The sequence below is a fragment of the Clinocottus analis genome, unplaced genomic scaffold (assembly GCF_023055335.1).
Source record: "Clinocottus analis isolate CAN_PGR_092001 unplaced genomic scaffold, fCliAna1.0.p SCAF_12, whole genome shotgun sequence".
In the NCBI taxonomy this organism is placed as follows: Eukaryota; Metazoa; Chordata; class Actinopteri; order Perciformes; family Cottidae; genus Clinocottus; species Clinocottus analis.
The window spans coordinates 19060615-19079456 of record NW_027175843.1 but is presented as its reverse complement, the minus strand read 5'-3'; the positions used below and the strand labels follow the sequence as shown (position 1 = coordinate 19079456).

The 18842-nt window shown below is 43.7% G+C and overlaps 1 protein-coding gene across 3 annotated transcripts in view; it reads right to left on the bottom strand.

Annotated features, from left to right (window-relative positions):
• Positions 1-18842, bottom strand: part of ankrd44 (ankyrin repeat domain 44) — a 29947-nt gene that overhangs the window by 7122 nt on the left and 3983 nt on the right. For all 3 annotated transcript variants that reach the window (XM_068572420.1, XM_068572421.1, XM_068572422.1), the window contains exons 2-21: positions 16331-16414; positions 15585-15663; positions 13983-14053; positions 12311-12511; positions 11771-11858; positions 11341-11483; positions 10350-10562; positions 9824-9902; positions 9614-9728; positions 9442-9524; positions 7211-7274; positions 6525-6593; positions 4946-5086; positions 4758-4823; positions 3985-4096; positions 3512-3583; positions 2517-2718; positions 1491-1578; positions 1280-1397; positions 375-597 (exon numbers count right to left, since the gene is read on the bottom strand). In XM_068572420.1, the coding sequence (XP_068428521.1) occupies positions 375-597; positions 1280-1397; positions 1491-1578; positions 2517-2718; positions 3512-3583; positions 3985-4096; positions 4758-4823; positions 4946-5086; positions 6525-6593; positions 7211-7274; positions 9442-9524; positions 9614-9728; positions 9824-9902; positions 10350-10562; positions 11341-11483; positions 11771-11858; positions 12311-12511; positions 13983-14053; positions 15585-15663; positions 16331-16414 (2311 nt within the window). The remainder of the gene's footprint in view (positions 1-374; positions 598-1279; positions 1398-1490; positions 1579-2516; positions 2719-3511; positions 3584-3984; positions 4097-4757; positions 4824-4945; positions 5087-6524; positions 6594-7210; positions 7275-9441; positions 9525-9613; positions 9729-9823; positions 9903-10349; positions 10563-11340; positions 11484-11770; positions 11859-12310; positions 12512-13982; positions 14054-15584; positions 15664-16330; positions 16415-18842) is intronic.

Genomic DNA, 18842 nt, shown 5'->3' with positions numbered 1-18842 from the left:
ATAAATAAAAGAATATATATATATATATATATATATATTTTAAAAAAGTATAGGAATAAATATATATATATATATATATATATTTCATTTTTCTTTATATATATATATATATATATATATATATATATATATATATATATATATATATATATATATATATATATAAATATAATAAAGAATAATTTCTGAGTTGATTTATAAGTTAAAAATATTATAAAGTACATAAACGTCAGAACTCTACTTCAGTGGACGTACATGGTCACTTTACTAAACTTTATTAAAACAGAAAAAGCAGAACTGCCAGCAGGTGGTTGGACATGACTCATGGCGTCATAAATAAAGATGGATATGGATATGGCGTCCTGCTCACTGACCGTAGTAGCAGGCCCAGTGCAGCGGCGTGTACCCGCTGCGGTCCCTCAGCGGCGGCAGCGCCGGCGGCTCGGAGCAGGCGATGCTCAGCAGCTCGCACAGCCAGGAGGCGTGGCCGCGGGCGGCGGCCAGGTGGATGGCGGTGCGGCCGCGGGCGTCGCCCAGCAGCACCGAGGCCTCCTGCTCCAGCAGACACTGGATGCACTCCTCCTGACCGCACAGCAGCTGGGCGGAGACACACAGGGGCATCAAACGCACGGCCGGCTTCTATTTTAACAAGCGTGTCACCAAGCGGGAAAATACATAGAATCATATGCAAACAAGTCTTCTAGCGAGCTCGTATGATTTAAAACAGAGTCGTCTTAATGGACTTTATTATAATATTCATCAATAAACTATATTTATACAGCACTTTTCTTTCTTGGTTTTAAAGCTACAAAGCGTTTTACGTGGTTGAACCGTGACTAATGCATTTCAGGACGACAATCAGTCGTATCAAATAGAAAAAAAGTAATTGGAATTTAATTTTTACCAAACATTAATTATGAAACTAATAAGCTTGCATGCTTGCATGAATAAAAAGCTTGAAAAGCAACAGCTCAAAGTCTTCAGCAGTGCTTGTAAATGTAAATGTATGCATGTATTGTTGTTAATAATAAATAAAGCTGAAACAAAAAGAGAGAAAGAAACATTTTTTTGCAGAGGGAAGTGAAAGCAAGCACAAACAATTGCAGTATAAATTCACATTTATTCAAAAAAAAATCCAATTGGAGTAAATTCAGTTTCAGTTCAGGAAATATGCAAATGTGCATCGAAAGACACGTTGACAAACAAATGACAATCAAACGCTCATAAAGTCCGGGCGTCTCTGTCATGTGACAGAGGAGGGGAGGCGGCTCATGCTCACCCCGAGGTGCAGCGCGGTGAGGCCGTGGTTGCTCGCCAGGTTCACGTTGGCCTCTCGCTCCAGCAGCAGCGACACGGCGTCCACGTGGCCGCCCGCCACCGCCAGCATCAGAGGAGTCCTGCAGGAGGGAGGAGGGGGGGTGAATATGAATCACGCACTAATGATGGAGGGTAACAACTCAAATGGGTGTTTGTTTCCACCGTCCACTCACTGTCCCTGAGCGTCAGCGGCGTCGACCAGGTCCGCGCTCTCCGAGTCGTCCAGCAGGAGGCGCACACACGTGGTGTGACCGTTCATCACTGGAGGACAGCGGCAACGAGACAAGAGAGACAGAAATGTTTATTTAGAGCCGGATCAGACGCCGTCGCTGCAGGAAGGAGGAAATACTGATGAGGAAGTAGAGCGTTTAATGAAATACAACAAATAACCGAGACGAGTGGTGCCAATCATTCAGAAATATAATGGCACCATTCCACTTCCTTTACTAGAAACACATTTATTTTCTTGCTTTTGACAAAATTTCCATGACTTTAAGTCAGATTTCCATGACTTTTTCATGATTTTTGACTAATTGCAATGACTTTTAACCAATTTCTATGAATTTTCATGACTTTAAAACAATTTTCCATTGTGTGAAATGTGTGTAAACAGTAAAAGTGATAAAATGTAGTATTTAAACTAACAATGAGGATTCAAAGCATACAGTAAACCTTAAATGACTCAAATGAATGAGAGACAATAGTTTGATTAAAAGAATAAACATTCATATAGATGCCTGTATGTATGCTGCTGATATTTTGAGCCTCTTTCTTTTAAAAGCAGCTTCATTATTTATAACTCAGCGTAAATGAACGACATGAACACATGAATATAACACACTTACAGGACTTTTACACAACTTTTGCTGATTCTAATATTTTTTTTCAAGGACTTTTTCAAGCCTGGAATTAACCATTTAAAGGTTCCATGACTTTTCCAGGTTTTCCATGACCGTATGAACCTTGAAACCAGTCAAGTTCGTCTGGCTTTGTGCAACTCTGACGTGGCTACAGGACAGAGGCTTCACACCCGCACTGTTAAAATAAAGCTGGGGAGCAAATCGTTGTTTCAAAAGTCAAATAAAATAAAGTCAATCTGGTTAAAAAAAACCTAAAAAAAAAAAAAAATCACAAAAGCATCAGGACACGTTTGTTTTTCATGAACAGGAAGTGGAGAGAAAAGGTGAAACCGAGCTCACCTGCCAGGTGGACGGGGTTGCGTCCGTACTGGGAGTCGGTGGAGCGCGGCGACGCCCCCTGGCTGAGGAGGGTGTGCACGCACTCGGCGTGGCCCCGCAGGGCGGCGAGGGCCAGGGGGGTGCGCCCCGCCTCGTCCCCCTGGTCCACCTCCCGCTCGCCCTGCAGCAGCACCTCCAGCGCCTGGGCGTGGCCGTGGTACGCCTGCAGGGGGCGGAGCCCGCCGGGACAGAAGTTACACGTTAGCGCTGATTTACACACCTGAGCTCATTTACACCTGAACACAACGTTTCACCTTCATGAAAACATATTTTAAATAATATTTGAAAATTACGATGTACTAAGAAATATTTGATGAAATTGCTCACAAATGAGGTAAATTTAAATAAATATATATATATATTTTTTTTTTTAAATTTTTATTGATATATATAATATAATTATATAATTAAAATTATAATATTATTTCTATGTATATATATATATATATATATATATATATATATATATATATATATATATATATATATATATATATATATATATATATATATATATATATATATATATATATAAAATAAAAATATATATATATATTTTGTATATATAAATATAAATAAATAAAACATAATTTATATATAGTATAATATATATATACATAATGTATATATGTTGTGTATATATATATGTAAATAAAAACATTATTTATTTATTTATTTATAAATAAATAAATTAACGTTTAACAAAGTCTTTTGACAAAGATGTTGGATAATTATATTGCATTACAATTCATAATTTTCTTTCTTATTTATCACTGTATGTATTTTTCTATGTATTTTTGTGTTTTAGTGCATTCATTTTAATTTTTTTATTTTACAGTGAGCGTTCAGCTGTTTCCTGCACAACATTTAAGAACTTTGTGAAACTTGGTTGGCTGAATATAAAACAGTTTTTACAGCTGCATGTTCATATTTAACGTTCAGTTGCAGGTACTCACGGCGAGGTGCAGCGGGCTGCGCGCGTTGGGAGACTCGGGGTCGTCTTTGTGTCCGTCGTCTCTGTCCAGCAGCTGCAGGTCACAACGGACACACACGCCGACGTGAACACACCGACACGAGCGCAACACAACACTTCACACTTTACACCACAACGTTGTTATCGCTTCACAAGCGATGCGCTCAGAGACGACGAAGAGACGCCAGAAAACTCTGATGTCGTTGCAGAGAAAATATGATCAGAGAAAAAAAAAAACGCCTCCAGCCTCCATTCCACCATTTCCTGTGTGTGTGTGTGTGTGTGTGTGTGTGTGTGTGTGTGTGTGTGTGTGTGTGTGTGTGTGTGTGTGTGTGTGAGTGAGTGAGTGAGTGAGTGAGTGAGTGAGTGAGTGTGAGTGAGTGAGTGTGAGAGTGAGTGAGTGAGTGAGTGAGTGAGTGAGTGAGTGAGTGAGTGAGTGAGTGAGTGTGTGCTGACCAGCTCCAGACAGTGTCTGTGTCCGTATGCAGCAGCGTAGTGAACGGGGCTGTAGCCCTGCTTGTCCTTCAGAGACGCTGTGGCTCCGCTCTGCAGCAGGAACTCCAAACATCTGGAACACAAAACACGTTCAGTCATGAGCCGTTTAATTAATCATCTCTGAGAAATCAATGTGTTTCATTCAGAGGGGTTTCTGCTACGTTCTCCAGTAATTATCATCTCTTTTAAATACCCAAAACATTCAGTTATTATATATAAAATCTTCTTGTTTGTGATTTTTTTTGCTAGAAAAATGAAACGTATTAATAGATGAAGTCAAAACGACTTCAGCTCGAGTTTAACTTAAGAAAGAATTCAGAGGATGTTTATGTTACTTTTAAATATTGTATAGTTTTATTTTATTTGAATTATTTTAAAAGGAGTGTTTTTCTTAAAAAAAATAAATAAATCTAACATCTAAATTTGTTTGATCACTTTATTTTCTTACTTTATATATATATATATATATATATATATATATATATATATATATATATATATATATATATATATATATATATATATATAAATATTATTTTATTTATTTATTTAAATAAAACATATTATATATAAATATATATATAATATATTTTATTAAAACAAGGAAGAAAAAAAAGTGAAATGAATCAAATAAATATATTCATGATGCTTCTGTATGTATCTCAACACACTCGTGTCACTTTTTGTGTGTTTTTCCTTCATGACTTCATCACAGCGTCGTGCGTCTGACTTACAGAGCGGCTTCCTTCTCCCTCTCGGCCTGAGCGCCTTCGCTCTCGGGCTCCAGAGCAACGCGGCGCCTGCAGAGGGGGAGACAGGAGGACGGGTGAGACGGGTGAGAGACACAACAGGGCGCTGCCGTAGTGCTCTGGAGCAGCAGCCTCCTCTGGAGGCTCCTCTGGCCCTCGGCGTTGCCTCTCACCTGCGGTCCAGGTCCGAGGCGGCGGCGTAGTGCAGGGCGGAGCGCCCCCACTGGTCGGTGGCGTTGACGGCGGTGCCGCACGCCACCAGGGTCTCCAGGCACGGGTAGTGACGGCTGGCGGCCGCGTAGTGCAGGGGGGTTCTGGGTAATGACCGGAGGAGAGAGAGCAAATTAAGACGTATTCAGAAACGCCAACTCAAGGATGCACTTCATAGCAGATCAGACTTTAAGAGATTTACCAATATTCTTCTATTTATTTTGACTTTCTTTGGACTCGTGTCTAATACGCTCTGTTGGGGTCGAGCTGGAGAACCAACATCTTAATTAAAAGTGACTGCCACTGTAATTGTTGTGCATTTTATAATAAATAACATGAGTTAGGGGCCCAGACACGAAGCATAGATTATTTAAAATGTATATTTTCTAATTCATTGTCTACATTTTTACATTTAATTTTAAAAAAATAACTAACCCAACGTTCCCACATGATATTTAACATACATAAGTAGCAGCTGCTACCTTGTAAAAGACCTCTGAGAGTTTAAAGTGTTTTTTAATAGTTTGTTCCCTTTTTTACCGTCTTTTATTTTGAAGTTCTTTGAGTCAGTCGGTGCATTTCGGGTTACGCTTTTATTTTGATGGTACAAAAACCGGAAGTTGGAAGTAATAAACGGGACGAAATGAAAAGTTCCTTTAACGGCGTAAATAGTTATTAAGGTGAGTTCAATAAACAGAACTGACCCGTCAGCTCCAGACCATAATTTAAAAAGATGTTCACTGATAGTTAATTAAAACCGATAAAAAGGAGCTCCTACTAATCGTCTCCACGCGTCATAAAAGAGCGATGCATTAACTGGCGCTGAAGAGCCTCGTGGACAGAGTGTCCTTGAGCAAATATTAATTATGTTGTTCTGAAAGGTGAACAGTGGTGAGTAAGAGCCTGAAGGGGATCGGTCGCACGCGGCCGACTCCCGGCTATTGTTACCGAAGCAGACGAGCACGAGACGACACACACAGACACACACGCAGACACACACACAGCAAGAAGGACTACACCCAACACAACGATTATTTAACAAACAGTTATTTTCATTATCAGTAAATCTCCTGTTTGTCATCTCAAAGCGAATAAATTTAAGTTCCCTCGTCGGCATTTCTACGCACTAAACAAACATCCAATAAATGCATTATAAACAAAATACAATTACTTGTATGGAGCTATAACTATGTATTTTTAGTCTTTTGCATAGTTCTAACTTCTTTTATGATGACATATTTCATGTTATTACAACTGTTTTAATGTCTGATACGACAGCATGCACTCACCGATTATAAACTTTACATTAAATGTTTACAAGCTGCTTATAAATGCTAAATAGTGTCAAAACAGAGTGTTATCATTTAGGTTGTTAGATAAAATGTCAGGAAATAGTGAGTAAAAACAACCACAAGATGATATTTCAACGACATAAAACAAGAAATCATCAGTTTTGAGACGCTGGAAGCTGAGAATTAAAAAAAATAAAATAAAAAAGGTCCTTTTTGATTGTTTTGTGGGTGGTTTCAGCTCTTCTCTTACCGGCCACACTTATCCCTCCTGTTGTGGTCTCCACCGCTGCTCAGGAGCAGCTTCACACACTCCACATTGCTGCACACACACACACACAGAGAGAGAGGATTACTACAGGAAGACAAACATAGAGTCAGATATATATTGTTTATTACTATATTAACGACTTTACAGGTTAAACCTGCGGTGCCAAACCTCACTGTCACTAAGTGCATGAGTCAGAATACATTCCTCTGCTTGGGGAAAAGGAAGTGTGGGAATTTGCATTAAGTGCAGTCGCCCCAATGGAGGAGAGCCAAGAGGGAAGCTAAGCTAACCCAGCTAACGCCACTACCCAGCATGCACCTGGCTGGCATGGTCCAGGATCAAAAGTGATTGGGAGAGGAGTGTGTGTGTGTGTGTGCGTAAAGTGAAGACGTCGTCCTCATCGGAACAGTTTTCTGCTCATGAGGCAAAATCAAAAACAGGCTCTCCAGGAACACACGACTGTCTTTGTCGTGTTTGTCGTGCGTTTGATGCGTCGCATAGAGACGATCAATGATCCCTGAATCTCTCCCCACATCCCTCCAAGTCTTCCTTGCGCAACTAAAGCGCATCTGTGCAAAATGTGCCGCCGTTGCAATGAACCAGGACGGTCCTCGGCGGCGTCCCTGAACCTTCTCCATGCGTGACAGACGTGTTGCGGTGTGGCTCACCCTCCGGCGGCGGCGGCGTGCAGGCAGGTCCTCCCCATGCTGTCGGGAGTGTCTATCTGGAAGCCTGCGGACAGGACCGAGTCGTTACACACCGAGATGAACCCTCCGGCCTGAAGAGCGTGCGATTGCTGTCATCGGCTAAGACAACGGCATTTTGCATCGCCAAAAACTTCAGACTGCAAGATCTCAGGTTTCAGTTCGCTAGCTGGATTTTCCTGACAGAAAAAGGTGCGTGACGGGCCACGAGGAACATCATTAAATGTTGCAGCGTCATTCTGAGTCACAGGGCGGATACGAGCCTTCTTTTTTATTATTACACTTATGCAAACGGCCGGGAGGAATCCCACGCCCTCTCGAGTCTGATAATGGCTTCAAGGCGGCTTAAGTGCTGAGTCATGAGAGTAAAGCAGGGAAACAGTCAGCAGATCTTCCGGCGTTCGCAGACGGGCGCATCCATTCAGACCCGCAGCTCTCAAGCGACAACCCGACACCGCTGCTGATGTCGGATTTCCTTTCGAATGAATCTAGAGTTTGTGTCTCTTCAAGCACACGAACGTATTGAAGCGGTCGCGCACCGCTAACGACAACGCGACGGCGCGTTTGTGCCGTGTCTAGTTTTAAATCCTGTACCAACAGAATTTGCCTAATTTTTAACACTTCTTCAGATGTAATAAAAAAAAGGGATTTTTAGTTCCTGATGAACCTTTTTAAGTCCCAGCATGCCCCATTTAGACAATGGTTTTGCATAAAATATGTAGTTTTTCTCATTTTTGAACCGAACGACTCAGTTTTTTGACTGAAACTCCTTCCTAACAGACCAAGACTTTGTTTTATTGTGATTTTTGTTGCAGATTCTGATTCTTTAGGTCCTAATCTTTCCAAAAAGGTGTCTTATTGACGCTCCAGAAGGCATTTTTGGGGAATCCGGCTCATATCATGCTGGATGTTCATAGTTATGATTAAAATATCTTTTAAAAGTGTTTTTTTTTTTCCAGCTATACATTTTTTTCTCAAGTTTTGCTGAACAAATACATACAATAAACACAAGTAGTAGAATTAATTTGGGGAGGTCTGGAGACAAAATTGGTTCCACAGTTTTCAACGCGATGAAAACGAAAGCTCCTCCTGCTCACAACGGTCCGGACCGGGAGGCGACCTGCAGCTGCACATGGGTCGAGAACATGTAAATGACTTCTTTGTTGTTCAATACAGAACTCTGCGGAGCCGCCTGAGGAGGTTTGGTCCGGCTCCACTTCACGTTTACTTAATGTGGATCTCCTCCCCTTCAGTCAGTAAAAAAAAATACAACAAATTACGTGGGATGAGCGGAAAGACAAATAGTTTCGTTGCCAAAAAAGCAACAAGTAAACTTTTCAGACGTTGCAGAGAAAACAACAACGAGCAGTGTTGACGCTTTGAGAGGAGAACTTAACAGAAAACACTCTTCTTTTCTTTTTCCAGGAGGTCCCATCAGCGAGTAGTTAGACTCGGAGAGGCCTCGTCTTGTTTCTGGAGCATTGTGACTTGAATTTGGCCGGAGCTGAATGTGTGTGCTTGAGGAGGAATTTGCGACCGGGAGCAAGAAAAACAACAACCGGGCCCGAAAGCCTCGCACGAGGAAACTCCTCTAAGAAGATGAGATGTCAAAAATGACTTCAGCAGATATCCAAGCCGTGCAAATGATGATTCAATGACTCCAAAAATATCAGCTTTTTTTTTTTTTAAACTACCGTAAAAGTCTGGTTAATACCTTCTGTGGGTGTACCCGCTAGCTCTCCGTTGTAGCTAGCTAGCTCCCTGCGGCTAGCTCCCCGCTAGCTCCCCGACAACCACCGAAGGTAGCGGGACCAGCCGCGGCTCGACGCCAGAATCGGGCAACTGCAGCGGGGCGCTAGCTGCAGCGGAGCGCTAGCAGCAGTGGAGCTAGCTGCAGCAGCTGGGAGCTAGCAGCAGCGCTAGCTTGCTACAGCCGGGACACCCACCGAGGGTAGTAGCGGCTTGTAACCCGACTTAAATCGAGACAAGCGTTTTATACTCTTTGAATTAGGACCTTGATGAAGACAGGAAGCATTGCAGGGCTGTTAGCAGACCGTATTAGCTCAAGCTACAGGCGTACCTAATACGCGTATCCTTCTAAAAACCTCACAGGAAATTGAATGCTAGTTAACGTTAAAGGCGGTCCAGGTCAGTTAGTACAAAGTGAACTGTGCTACGAGGTCCTGCTGGTTCACCTGAGGACAGCAGCTTCCTGCAGCAGTCAGAGTGAGCGTTCAAGGCCGCCAGGTGGAGCGGGAACATGTCGTGGACTCCTCGCCTTTGGGAGGGAGATGGAAACAACAGTCTCTTTTACCAGACGCCGTGTCGTCGAAGCGCAAAATGTCCCTCCAGGTGAAGGAAACCAACCTGGTGCAGTCCGCCCCGCTGGTGATGAGCGTGTTGATGAGGAGCTCGTGACCGTAGCGGGCGGCGATGTGCAGAGGCGTGTTGCCGTCCTTGTCCACGCTGTCGATCTCGCCGCCTGAAAGGAAGACGTCCATTCGTTTGTGAGGTTGAGGGGAGAAGGACACGCAACTTTTTAAGAGACGAAAGCGGACGGGAAAAGGAAAGTCTCACCATTCTGGATGAGGGTCTGGGAGCGAGTGAAGCGGCCGTGAACCGCCGTCATGTGCAGAGGACTCTTCCCATCACGACTCTAGAGGTGATGATGTGGAAACATAGCAATAATAATAATAATGTGTTTTTTTTTTTAACCCATATTCAATTAAATTCACAATGCGTCAAGTCAAGCTAATTTTATTAGCAATTTAACAAGCTAACGCTATCATGTAAACATGCATACCATCGCATGCAAACATTATTATGCTATCTTTAAACCTGTAATACATTTTTTTGGGCAACTTTGGTGCAATGAAACAAGCTGCAAGTATGACGTAATCGACTTATAAAGTTATATGGGGAACGTACAGCAACCAGTTCCACACAAAGCAACGTTAGCATTTGAAGTCTCAACCAACTCCTGAAGGGTAATGTGTCTCTTTAGCGGCATTAAGGAGTTGGTAGAGAACAAAAACAGAGTGAAAATATGATAACGCGACTCCAAAACGACCGCTAACGCTCAGCATTGGTGCAGCCGGCGTACCTGCACGTTGACGTCCGCCCCGTTGTTGACCAGGAACTCCAGGCAGAGCGCGCCGTGCGTGGAGGCGGCGGCAAAGTGCAGCGGGGTGAAGCCCTTGTTGTTGGCCTGGCTGACGTTGGCGCCGTAATCGATCAGCTCGCTGACGACGGCGTCCTGACCGTTAAAACAGGCCACGTGCAGCGCCGTGTTCCCAAACGCGTTGCACTCATCGATCTGTTTGCAGGGGTGAAAAAGAACCAACGAGTCCTGTTATTATGGCTGATGGAAAGGGAGGTGTGTGTGTTTGTGTGTGTGTGTGTGTGTGGGTACAGTGTGTACATGTGGGTGTGTGCCGAGTTTGTGAATGAGGATATAATAAGTCGTCGTTTAAAATGAGTTGTTGAGCATGGGAGTATTCCTCAAGTCATTGTATGTGTGTGTGTCCACCTGTACTATCTATCTTTGTGAGGACCGATTTGGGGTTTAGACATTTTTGAAAGTGAGGACATTTTGGGACGGATCTTAAAAAAGGGCTGTTTGAGGGTTGCACAGTAGATTTGTTTGTAGATTAGTGTGTGTGGTGAGGGGCAAAAGAATGCAAGGCAATGAAGGTCCTCACAAGTATAGGAAGACTACCGTGTGTGTGTGCGCATGTGTGTGTGTGTGTGTGAATGAGCATATAATGAGTGCTGTTTAAAATGAGTTGTTGAGCATGGGAGTATCCTTCAAGTCATTTTATGTGTGTGTGTGTGTGTGTGTGTGTGTGTGTGTGTGTGTGTGTGTGTCTGTGTGTGTGTGTCCACCTGTACTATCTATCCTTGTGAGGACCGATTTAAGTTTTAGACATTTTTGAAAGTGAGGACATTTTGGTCGGTCCTCACTTTTGGGAAGGATCTTCAAAAAAATTGTTTGAGGGTTATAGATTTGTTTTTTGATTAGTGTGCGTGTGGATGATCACGGTCCTCACAAGACAACCGTGTGTGTGTGTGTGTGTGTGTGTGTGTGTCCTTACCTCCACCGTCAGGTTCAGCAGGTGTTTGACCACAGCGATCTTCCCGCTGGAGGCCGCCGTGTGGAGCGGAGTGTATCCCCGCTTGTCCTTGCAGCTGATCTCGGCCCCCTGACTCACCAGCAGACACGCCACGTCCAAATGACCTGCAGGGGGCGCACCGCCGGGATATTTAAAGCTTTTTTTTCAATGGTTTTCTAGTCAACAATTAATGCTATTTGTGTATGTTCAACTGTTAACTACCCTACCTAACAACATACTTGTGTCACAACTTTCTAATAACAATATTTTAAGAATCATTTAAGATGTTTGTTTTGTTCCATCGTAATAATTTTAAAGAGTCAAAATGAGCCACTGATTCGTTTTTTTTGCGATGATCTACGTCCAGGAAATGTGTGACACGTCAATAACGGACTCAGTTCTCGTCTCTTACCCATGAAAGCTGCCCAGTGCAGCGCGCGGCCATCTTTCTTATCGAAGGCGTTGATGTTGGCCCCTTTAGCGAGGAGGAGGTTTACCATCTGACAGACAGAGAGGGGTCAATTAGTGGGTGATGTAAGGTGTGTGTGCGCGTGTGTGTGGGGGTGACAAGCTTTATATAACAGCAATGTAAATGCATCTCATCACTCGGCTCAGTTGTTGCATAAACACTCCGGAGGGATAATAGAAGAAGCCGTTCATTCAGTTCGGCTTCAGGAATCTGCCGCCTCTCATTGTTAATTTTAGATCCTGCACATTTGTGAATGTAAGAAGAAGCATCAAAATGAGCATCCCACTTAATAACCCCGATGACACAGCTGCAGCCGCCCACCCGTTTCCTTTAAACCAAACTAGCGGCACCGAAATAGCACGAAGCCGAGTTGCATCACAGTGTGTCGGTTGAGCTGCAGCATCGTGCCACAGAGACGGAAAGAGGACTGTTTCATATTTTTTACATTCAGAAGCGAGGAGTCGGCTCGTGGGCCCGCAGTACCTCGGTGTGGCCGTTGAGGGCGGCGTGGTGCAGGGCGGTGCGCCCGCCGCGGTCCGACACGTTGACGCTGCTCAGCAGCGGGATGATGACCTCGGCGCAGCGCAGCGCGTTGTTGGCGGCGGCGACGTGCAGCGGCGTCTGCCAGTTCTTGTCCCGCGCGTTGACGTCGGCCGAGTGGCGGATCAGAACTCGCACCGCCTCCTGAGGAGGAAAGACACAACCCGACTTAAAATATACAAGTTCACACCTCACAAACACACACACACACAGCCGGCGTATTTAAAGTTACGGCAGTTAGAACACACTTCAGAGTGAAAGTGTGTGTGTTTATATCTATCTATCTATCTATATATACATGTCTGTGTATATATATATACGTCTGTGTGTATGTGTTGCTTATGTATGTATGTATGTATGCATATATATATGTGTGTGCCTGTGTGTATGTAGCTGTGTGTGTGTGTGTGTGTATGTAGCTGTGTGTGTGTGTGTATGTGGCTATGTGTGTGTTTGTGTTTTATGTCTTTTATGCCATAAAAGAGATTTAAATAGAATAAATAACATTACAAAAGGCACAAGTGGAAAACAAAAACAAAATATATTTATAACATAATAATGTAAAACATGACCATAAATCAGCTGGATGAACAGCAACAGAACATTTGGCTATTTATTAACCGTTTATTACTATAAATATTAATCTCCCTGTGAACGATCTGATCCATCGACTACCAGAGGAAGTGTTGATAGAGCGTGCACTGCGACTTGCTGAAACGTGGGACTGAGTTATATGAATAAATGAAGCAAAAGGCTTCAGACGGTCCTGAACTCCTCCACCTGCTCCCTCCTCCACCTGCTCCCTCGCCCCACCTGCTCCCTCGCCCCACCTGCTCCCTCGCCCCACCTGCTCCCTCACCACACCTGCTCCCTCGCCCCACCTGCTCCCTCGCCCCACCTGCTCCCTCGCCACACCTCTCACAGGTATTCCAGCCGTACTCGTTTGGGCACTGGAGGCTGATTAACCGCTCCGACCCACATTCTTGACGCCTGCGAAGGCAAAGGTGTCCCAAAGCGGGCTGAGCGTTTATCGCGTGTGTGTGTGTGTGTGTGTGTGAGAGAGGACCGCAGCTGGAGACGCCCCGACGGCTTGTTTACAGGTAAACACCTCGAGGTGCAGCTCACCTCCTCACCTGAGTCACAGAGAGGAGATCTGCTGCCAACGGTTAGGGAAGAAGAAAGGTTTGGACTCAGCTGGTGTGTGTGTGTGTTTACTTCTATGTGTCTGTGTGTGTCTGTGTGTGTGTGTGTGTGTGTGTATGTATATGTATGCGTGTGTGTATACGTCTATGTATATATGTATGTATCTGTTTGTGTGTTTGTTTATGTGCATATGTGTGCTTGTATATCTTTGTTTATGTGTGTGTACGTCTATATGTGCGTATGCATGTATACGTCTGTGTATGTATCTGTGCGTGTATATATGTATGTTTGTGAGTATGTGTGTGCGTGTATCTGTTTGTGTGTTTGTTTATGTGCATATGTGTGTGTATATCTTTGTTCATGTGTGTATCTTTATTGAAGTGCGTGTGTTTGTGTATCTTTGTTGAAGTGCGTGTGTCTGTGTATCTTTGTTGAAGTGTGTGTGTGTGTGTGTGTGTGTGTGTGTGTGTACCTCGCTCCGAGAAGCCACGGCGCGATGGAGGGGAGTGAGCCACATGTTGTCTTTGGCGTTGACCCGAGCGCCTGCAGAAGCACACAGAGAGGAGGCGTGACCAAAACACTACACACAGATACACACAGACACACACAGTCAAATAGATTGAGAAAAAATATGAAGAATGCGTAAAAAAGAAACTGCTAACACATGAGAAGGCTGTTGTAGTTAAATAAAAGCATCGAAACACTTCCACTGTGAGTCCTCTGGTGGTAACATGACGACGGGAGGACATTTTGTTATTGTCGATAAATAAAACCAACAACAGGTGTCCTCTGTGTATCAAAGGTGGATTTATCGTATTCTTTTGTGCCTCGAAGCTCCATTGTTGTCCAGAAAATATATGTTAATAAAATTAATATATTAACACATCAATGAGACGCAGTTAAAGGATTTAAATGTCGTTTCACATGCACGCTCATCAGCATCTCGCCAATATCGTCCTCACCGGCGGTGCTTTGGTTCATTTACTAAAAGTAAATAAATAAAGTGGTGAAAATGAAACACCAAAGTGCAGTTTACATTGTGTACGATCTTCTCCTTCACAAGCGCCTTCATTGTTTCATCCCAGCTACTTTAAATTGTGTTTATTTTATTTTTATTTCATTTTTATTTTAATTTAATTTTTATTCTATTTTAATTTATTCAAATTTTATTTTTATTTAATTATTTTTTTTCTTCTTTTGATTGTATTTTTATTTTATTATGTTAAAATAATAACATATTTGTATTTCATTTGTATTATCATAATTTCTATTTATTATTTATATAGTGTATTATTCAGTCATTATGATAAACTGCAGTTTACTTTTAGACAAATATTTATTAATACACAAAATTACACTAAATGTGTATTCATCCGCGGAGAAAATAGTTCCCCAAAACATTTTTCTAAACTACACAGCTGTCACAGAAGCATTTTGAATGAAAGACTTTGTGTCCCGATGTGTTTTTAAACATGTTTTACTTCCTCTGAGGGAGCCAACGGCCTCGAGGTTTAAAGAGCCGCACGAGGAACGAGGAAGTCGTAAAGCGCGGAGAGCCGATGAAAGATTTATTTACACTTTAATAAACGTCCTCACGCACTGGCAACTGGTAAAAACATTTAGTTTAGTACATTTAGTAACATGTGCATTATTCTCAAAAGAAAAAGATGGAAGCAGGAGGAGAAGAGAGAGGAAGTAGAGGGAGAGAGGAGGAAGTAGAGAGGAGGAAGCAGAGGGAGAGAGGAGGAAGCAGAAGGAGAGAGGAGGAAGCAGAGGGAGAGAGGAGGAAGCAGAGGGAGAGAGGAGGAAGCAGAGGGAGAGATGAGGAAGCAGAGGGAGAGAGGAGGAAGTAGAGAGGAGGAAGCAGAGGGAGAGAGGAGGAAGCAGAGGGAGAGATGAGGAAGCAGAGGGAGAGATGAGGAAGCAGAGGGAGAGAGGAGGAAGTAGAGGGAGAGAGGAGGAAGTAGAGGGAGAGAGGAGGAAGCAGAGGGAGAGAGGAGGAAGTAGAGAGGAAGCAGAGGGAGAGAGGAGGAAGAAGAGGGAGAGAGGAGGAAGTAGAGGGTGAGAGGTTTACCAGAGAGGATGAGGAGCTCCGTGATCTCGGCGTCGCCCAGGAAGGCGGCGGCGTGCAGCGGGGTGCGCTTCTCTGCATCCTGGAAGGAGGAACATGGTCAGGATTCAGGATTCAGGATTCAAGCTTCAAGGTCACGACCGCCACAGAGACGAGGTGTGTGTTTTTCCCTCAAAAAGCCGATTTTGAGCGCGGATACGAAACGGAAACAGGATTTATTTTTTATCTGCATGTAGATCTGGATTCCTACTAATTCCTGTGTATACATATTAGGGTGTAGTACAGAAGTTATGGTATTAATACATGCAGATATTGGTAAAATAACTTAAAACTACACAGTTGTGTCAGACGAATTACCTCATATATATGACTTATATAGTATTATCTGTATCTGTTGGTTGAAGTCGGCGCCGTCGACCCGCAGGAAGCGGATGCACACGGCGTGACGTCACCAATGAATTCGTGCTCTGCGGTTATCAAGCCTCGAGTTTGGCCTTTAGGAGACCGCCATCTTGTTTGCATGCAGTCAGTGAGCTGACAGGAGGGGGAGGGGCTTAAAGAAACGACGCGTTGCAGCCAGGAAGTGAATGCAGTTACACTCAGGCAGAAAAACGTGTTGGATGACCATTGAAGCTTGTAAACCAGTGATTCCAGTAGAAATACAACACACAAGAATGCACCTGGATGGGCGTGATGTCAGACTGTGTGTGTGTGTGTGTGTGTGTGTGTGTGTGTGTGTGTCCCCTCACCAGAGCGTTGATGTCTTCAGACTTGTATATGAGCATGCGGATCTCTTCAGGGTCGCCGCTGAAGATCGCCTGGATGAGCGGCGGCTGAAGGGGGAGAGAAGAGAGGAACGTTCAAGCAGCGCGTGAGCCAGACGGCGCGTCAGACGTGAGCAAAACACGCGTGACGGGACTCGAACGCTCGGTGTGGGGGAGGGGGTTTGAATCCGAGGGAGGCGACGTGACGAAACGACGCATGAGGGAGAATATGTGAGGAGGCCCGATCCTTCCCACGATACATCACCCTGTGCGTGTGTGTGTGTGTGTGTGTGTGTGTGTGTGTGTGTGTGTGTGTGTGTGTAGCAGCTGCTTGACTTTAAGCTGCAGTGTTTACAAAAGCTGGAGCTGCTTCAAGACCGCAGCCGACTAGAAACTGTAAACTAAAATGTTCTTTAATTCCAATTTTTTTAAACTTTTTTTCTACAGTTCCTCGCTCCTTATTTATTTGAAGTTAAGATCCGACACGCGAGCAGAGGCTCTGCGGTTGTAGAAAATACTTTGGCGATGCAAGATAATTTTTTTTTTTTAAATGTCTGCGCAGAGAAAAGGCGATCGTGAAGGGCGCAACGTGGAGGTCACGTCTCTGAAGCCCTTATTTTCTTTACCAGATCACAGATAGGAGGTAAATAGAGGCCCTAAACACACACACACACACACACACACACACACACACACGCACACACAATCAGTGTCAATCAGCAGTATACTGTAGATTTTCCAGGAACATAAGAAAGCAAAACGAAAATCATGAAAAAATGTTTTTAAAAAGCCTCCAGTGCAACATGAGGGAGGCCAACAACATGAAGTAGTTTGTACTCAGCCTTTGTACAAACTTGAGGTATTTGTACTTCTTAACTGGCTTTTCTTTGTCATGCCACTTCCTACTTCTACTCCACCACTCAGAGGGGAAATACTGTCAAATAAAACCACAATAAGTAACCATCAACATTTAAATAATAACTTTCAAAATTAAAGAAATGTATGAAAAGGGAGTTAACTAAATCATTATATATATATTTATATTATAATATTGGGTGTGTACCTCGTGTGAAGTGGAAGTTTTAACATTAAATATAAAGAAATAGATATTAGAAGTTAAAATAGAAACTATACACAAGTATTTAAAGACACTATAACGAGGCAACAGTTGTCTGTCGGTGAGTTAACGATCTTATTATACATGCATATGATATAACTAGTGTTTCTCTGTATTAACATGGACATATATTATGGTATGCAATGCAATAAGAAAGTCTGGCACATTAACATAATGCAGTAAATGTTGTGCGTGATGAAGCATCGGATGTAAAAAGGTGAAATATGGTAAAACAACATGATGTAAACCCGTTAACGCCGACCGGGAATCGATTGATCGACGTGTTACTGGTGAAAGAGAGATCTGAAAGAGAGATGCTTCACTTCACTTCCTGTGCGCCTCCGGCCTCACTTCCTGTTGCACGGCGTTCCTTCTCAGAAACGAGAGAGGAACCGCAGAGGAGCGTTTCACTTCTGCTTTAGAAAGAAAAAAAGACCGAGCGCGCGAGCACCAACGGCGTGACGCCGCTTCCTCGTCTCGGCTCTTTAGCTTCCTCCTCCCTCGCTTCTGGACCACAGGTCACACAGGTAGAGGGAGAGGATGGAGGCGCCATAGTGCTGTGTGTGTGTGTGTGTGTGTGTGTGTGTGTGTGTGTGTGTGTGTGTCTCGCTGAATTATACTTCAAATTGAATGTGACCGAGGATTCTGGGACATTTCACCCCTGAAGGTCAAATTCAACTTGTTGGACAGGAAGCAGTCGGGTCACTGCTTCCTGTGAGAGAGAGAGAGAGAGAGAGAGAGAGAGAGAGAGAGAGAGAGAGAGAGAGAGAGAGAGAGAGAGAGAGAGAGAGAGAGAGAGATAAAGAGAGACACAGAGAGAGACAGATTGAGAGAGAGACTAAGATAGAAGAGAAAAGAGAGACACAGAGAGACAGAGATACGAGCGGGATAGAGAGAAAAGAGAAAGACACAGAGAGAGACAGATAGAGAGAAAAGAGAAAGACACAGAGAGAGACAGATAGAGAGACAGATAGAGAGAGACAGACAGAGAGAGACAGACACAGAGAGACAGACAGATAGAGAGAGACAGACAGAGAGAGAGACAGATAGAGAGACAGACAGAGAGAGAGACAGAGAGAGAGACAGACAGAGAGAGAGACAGATAGAGAGACAGACAGAGAGAGAGACAGATAGAGACAGAGAGAGAGAGAGAGGCCCCAGCTGGAGAGCAGAAAAGTGGGGGCTGTGCCTTTAAATAAGCAGCCAATGCTTGGCAGCATATGGCCTCTTTAGCTATGCCGCACACACTCTCACACTCACTCACACACACACACAGACACACACACTAAATCTCAGCTGGCAGCGGCCCCTTGTCACAGGGCTGAGGCTGTGATCGCCATGGGGACTCGGGGAGGCGGGTGCTGGCACGAGAGAGGAAGC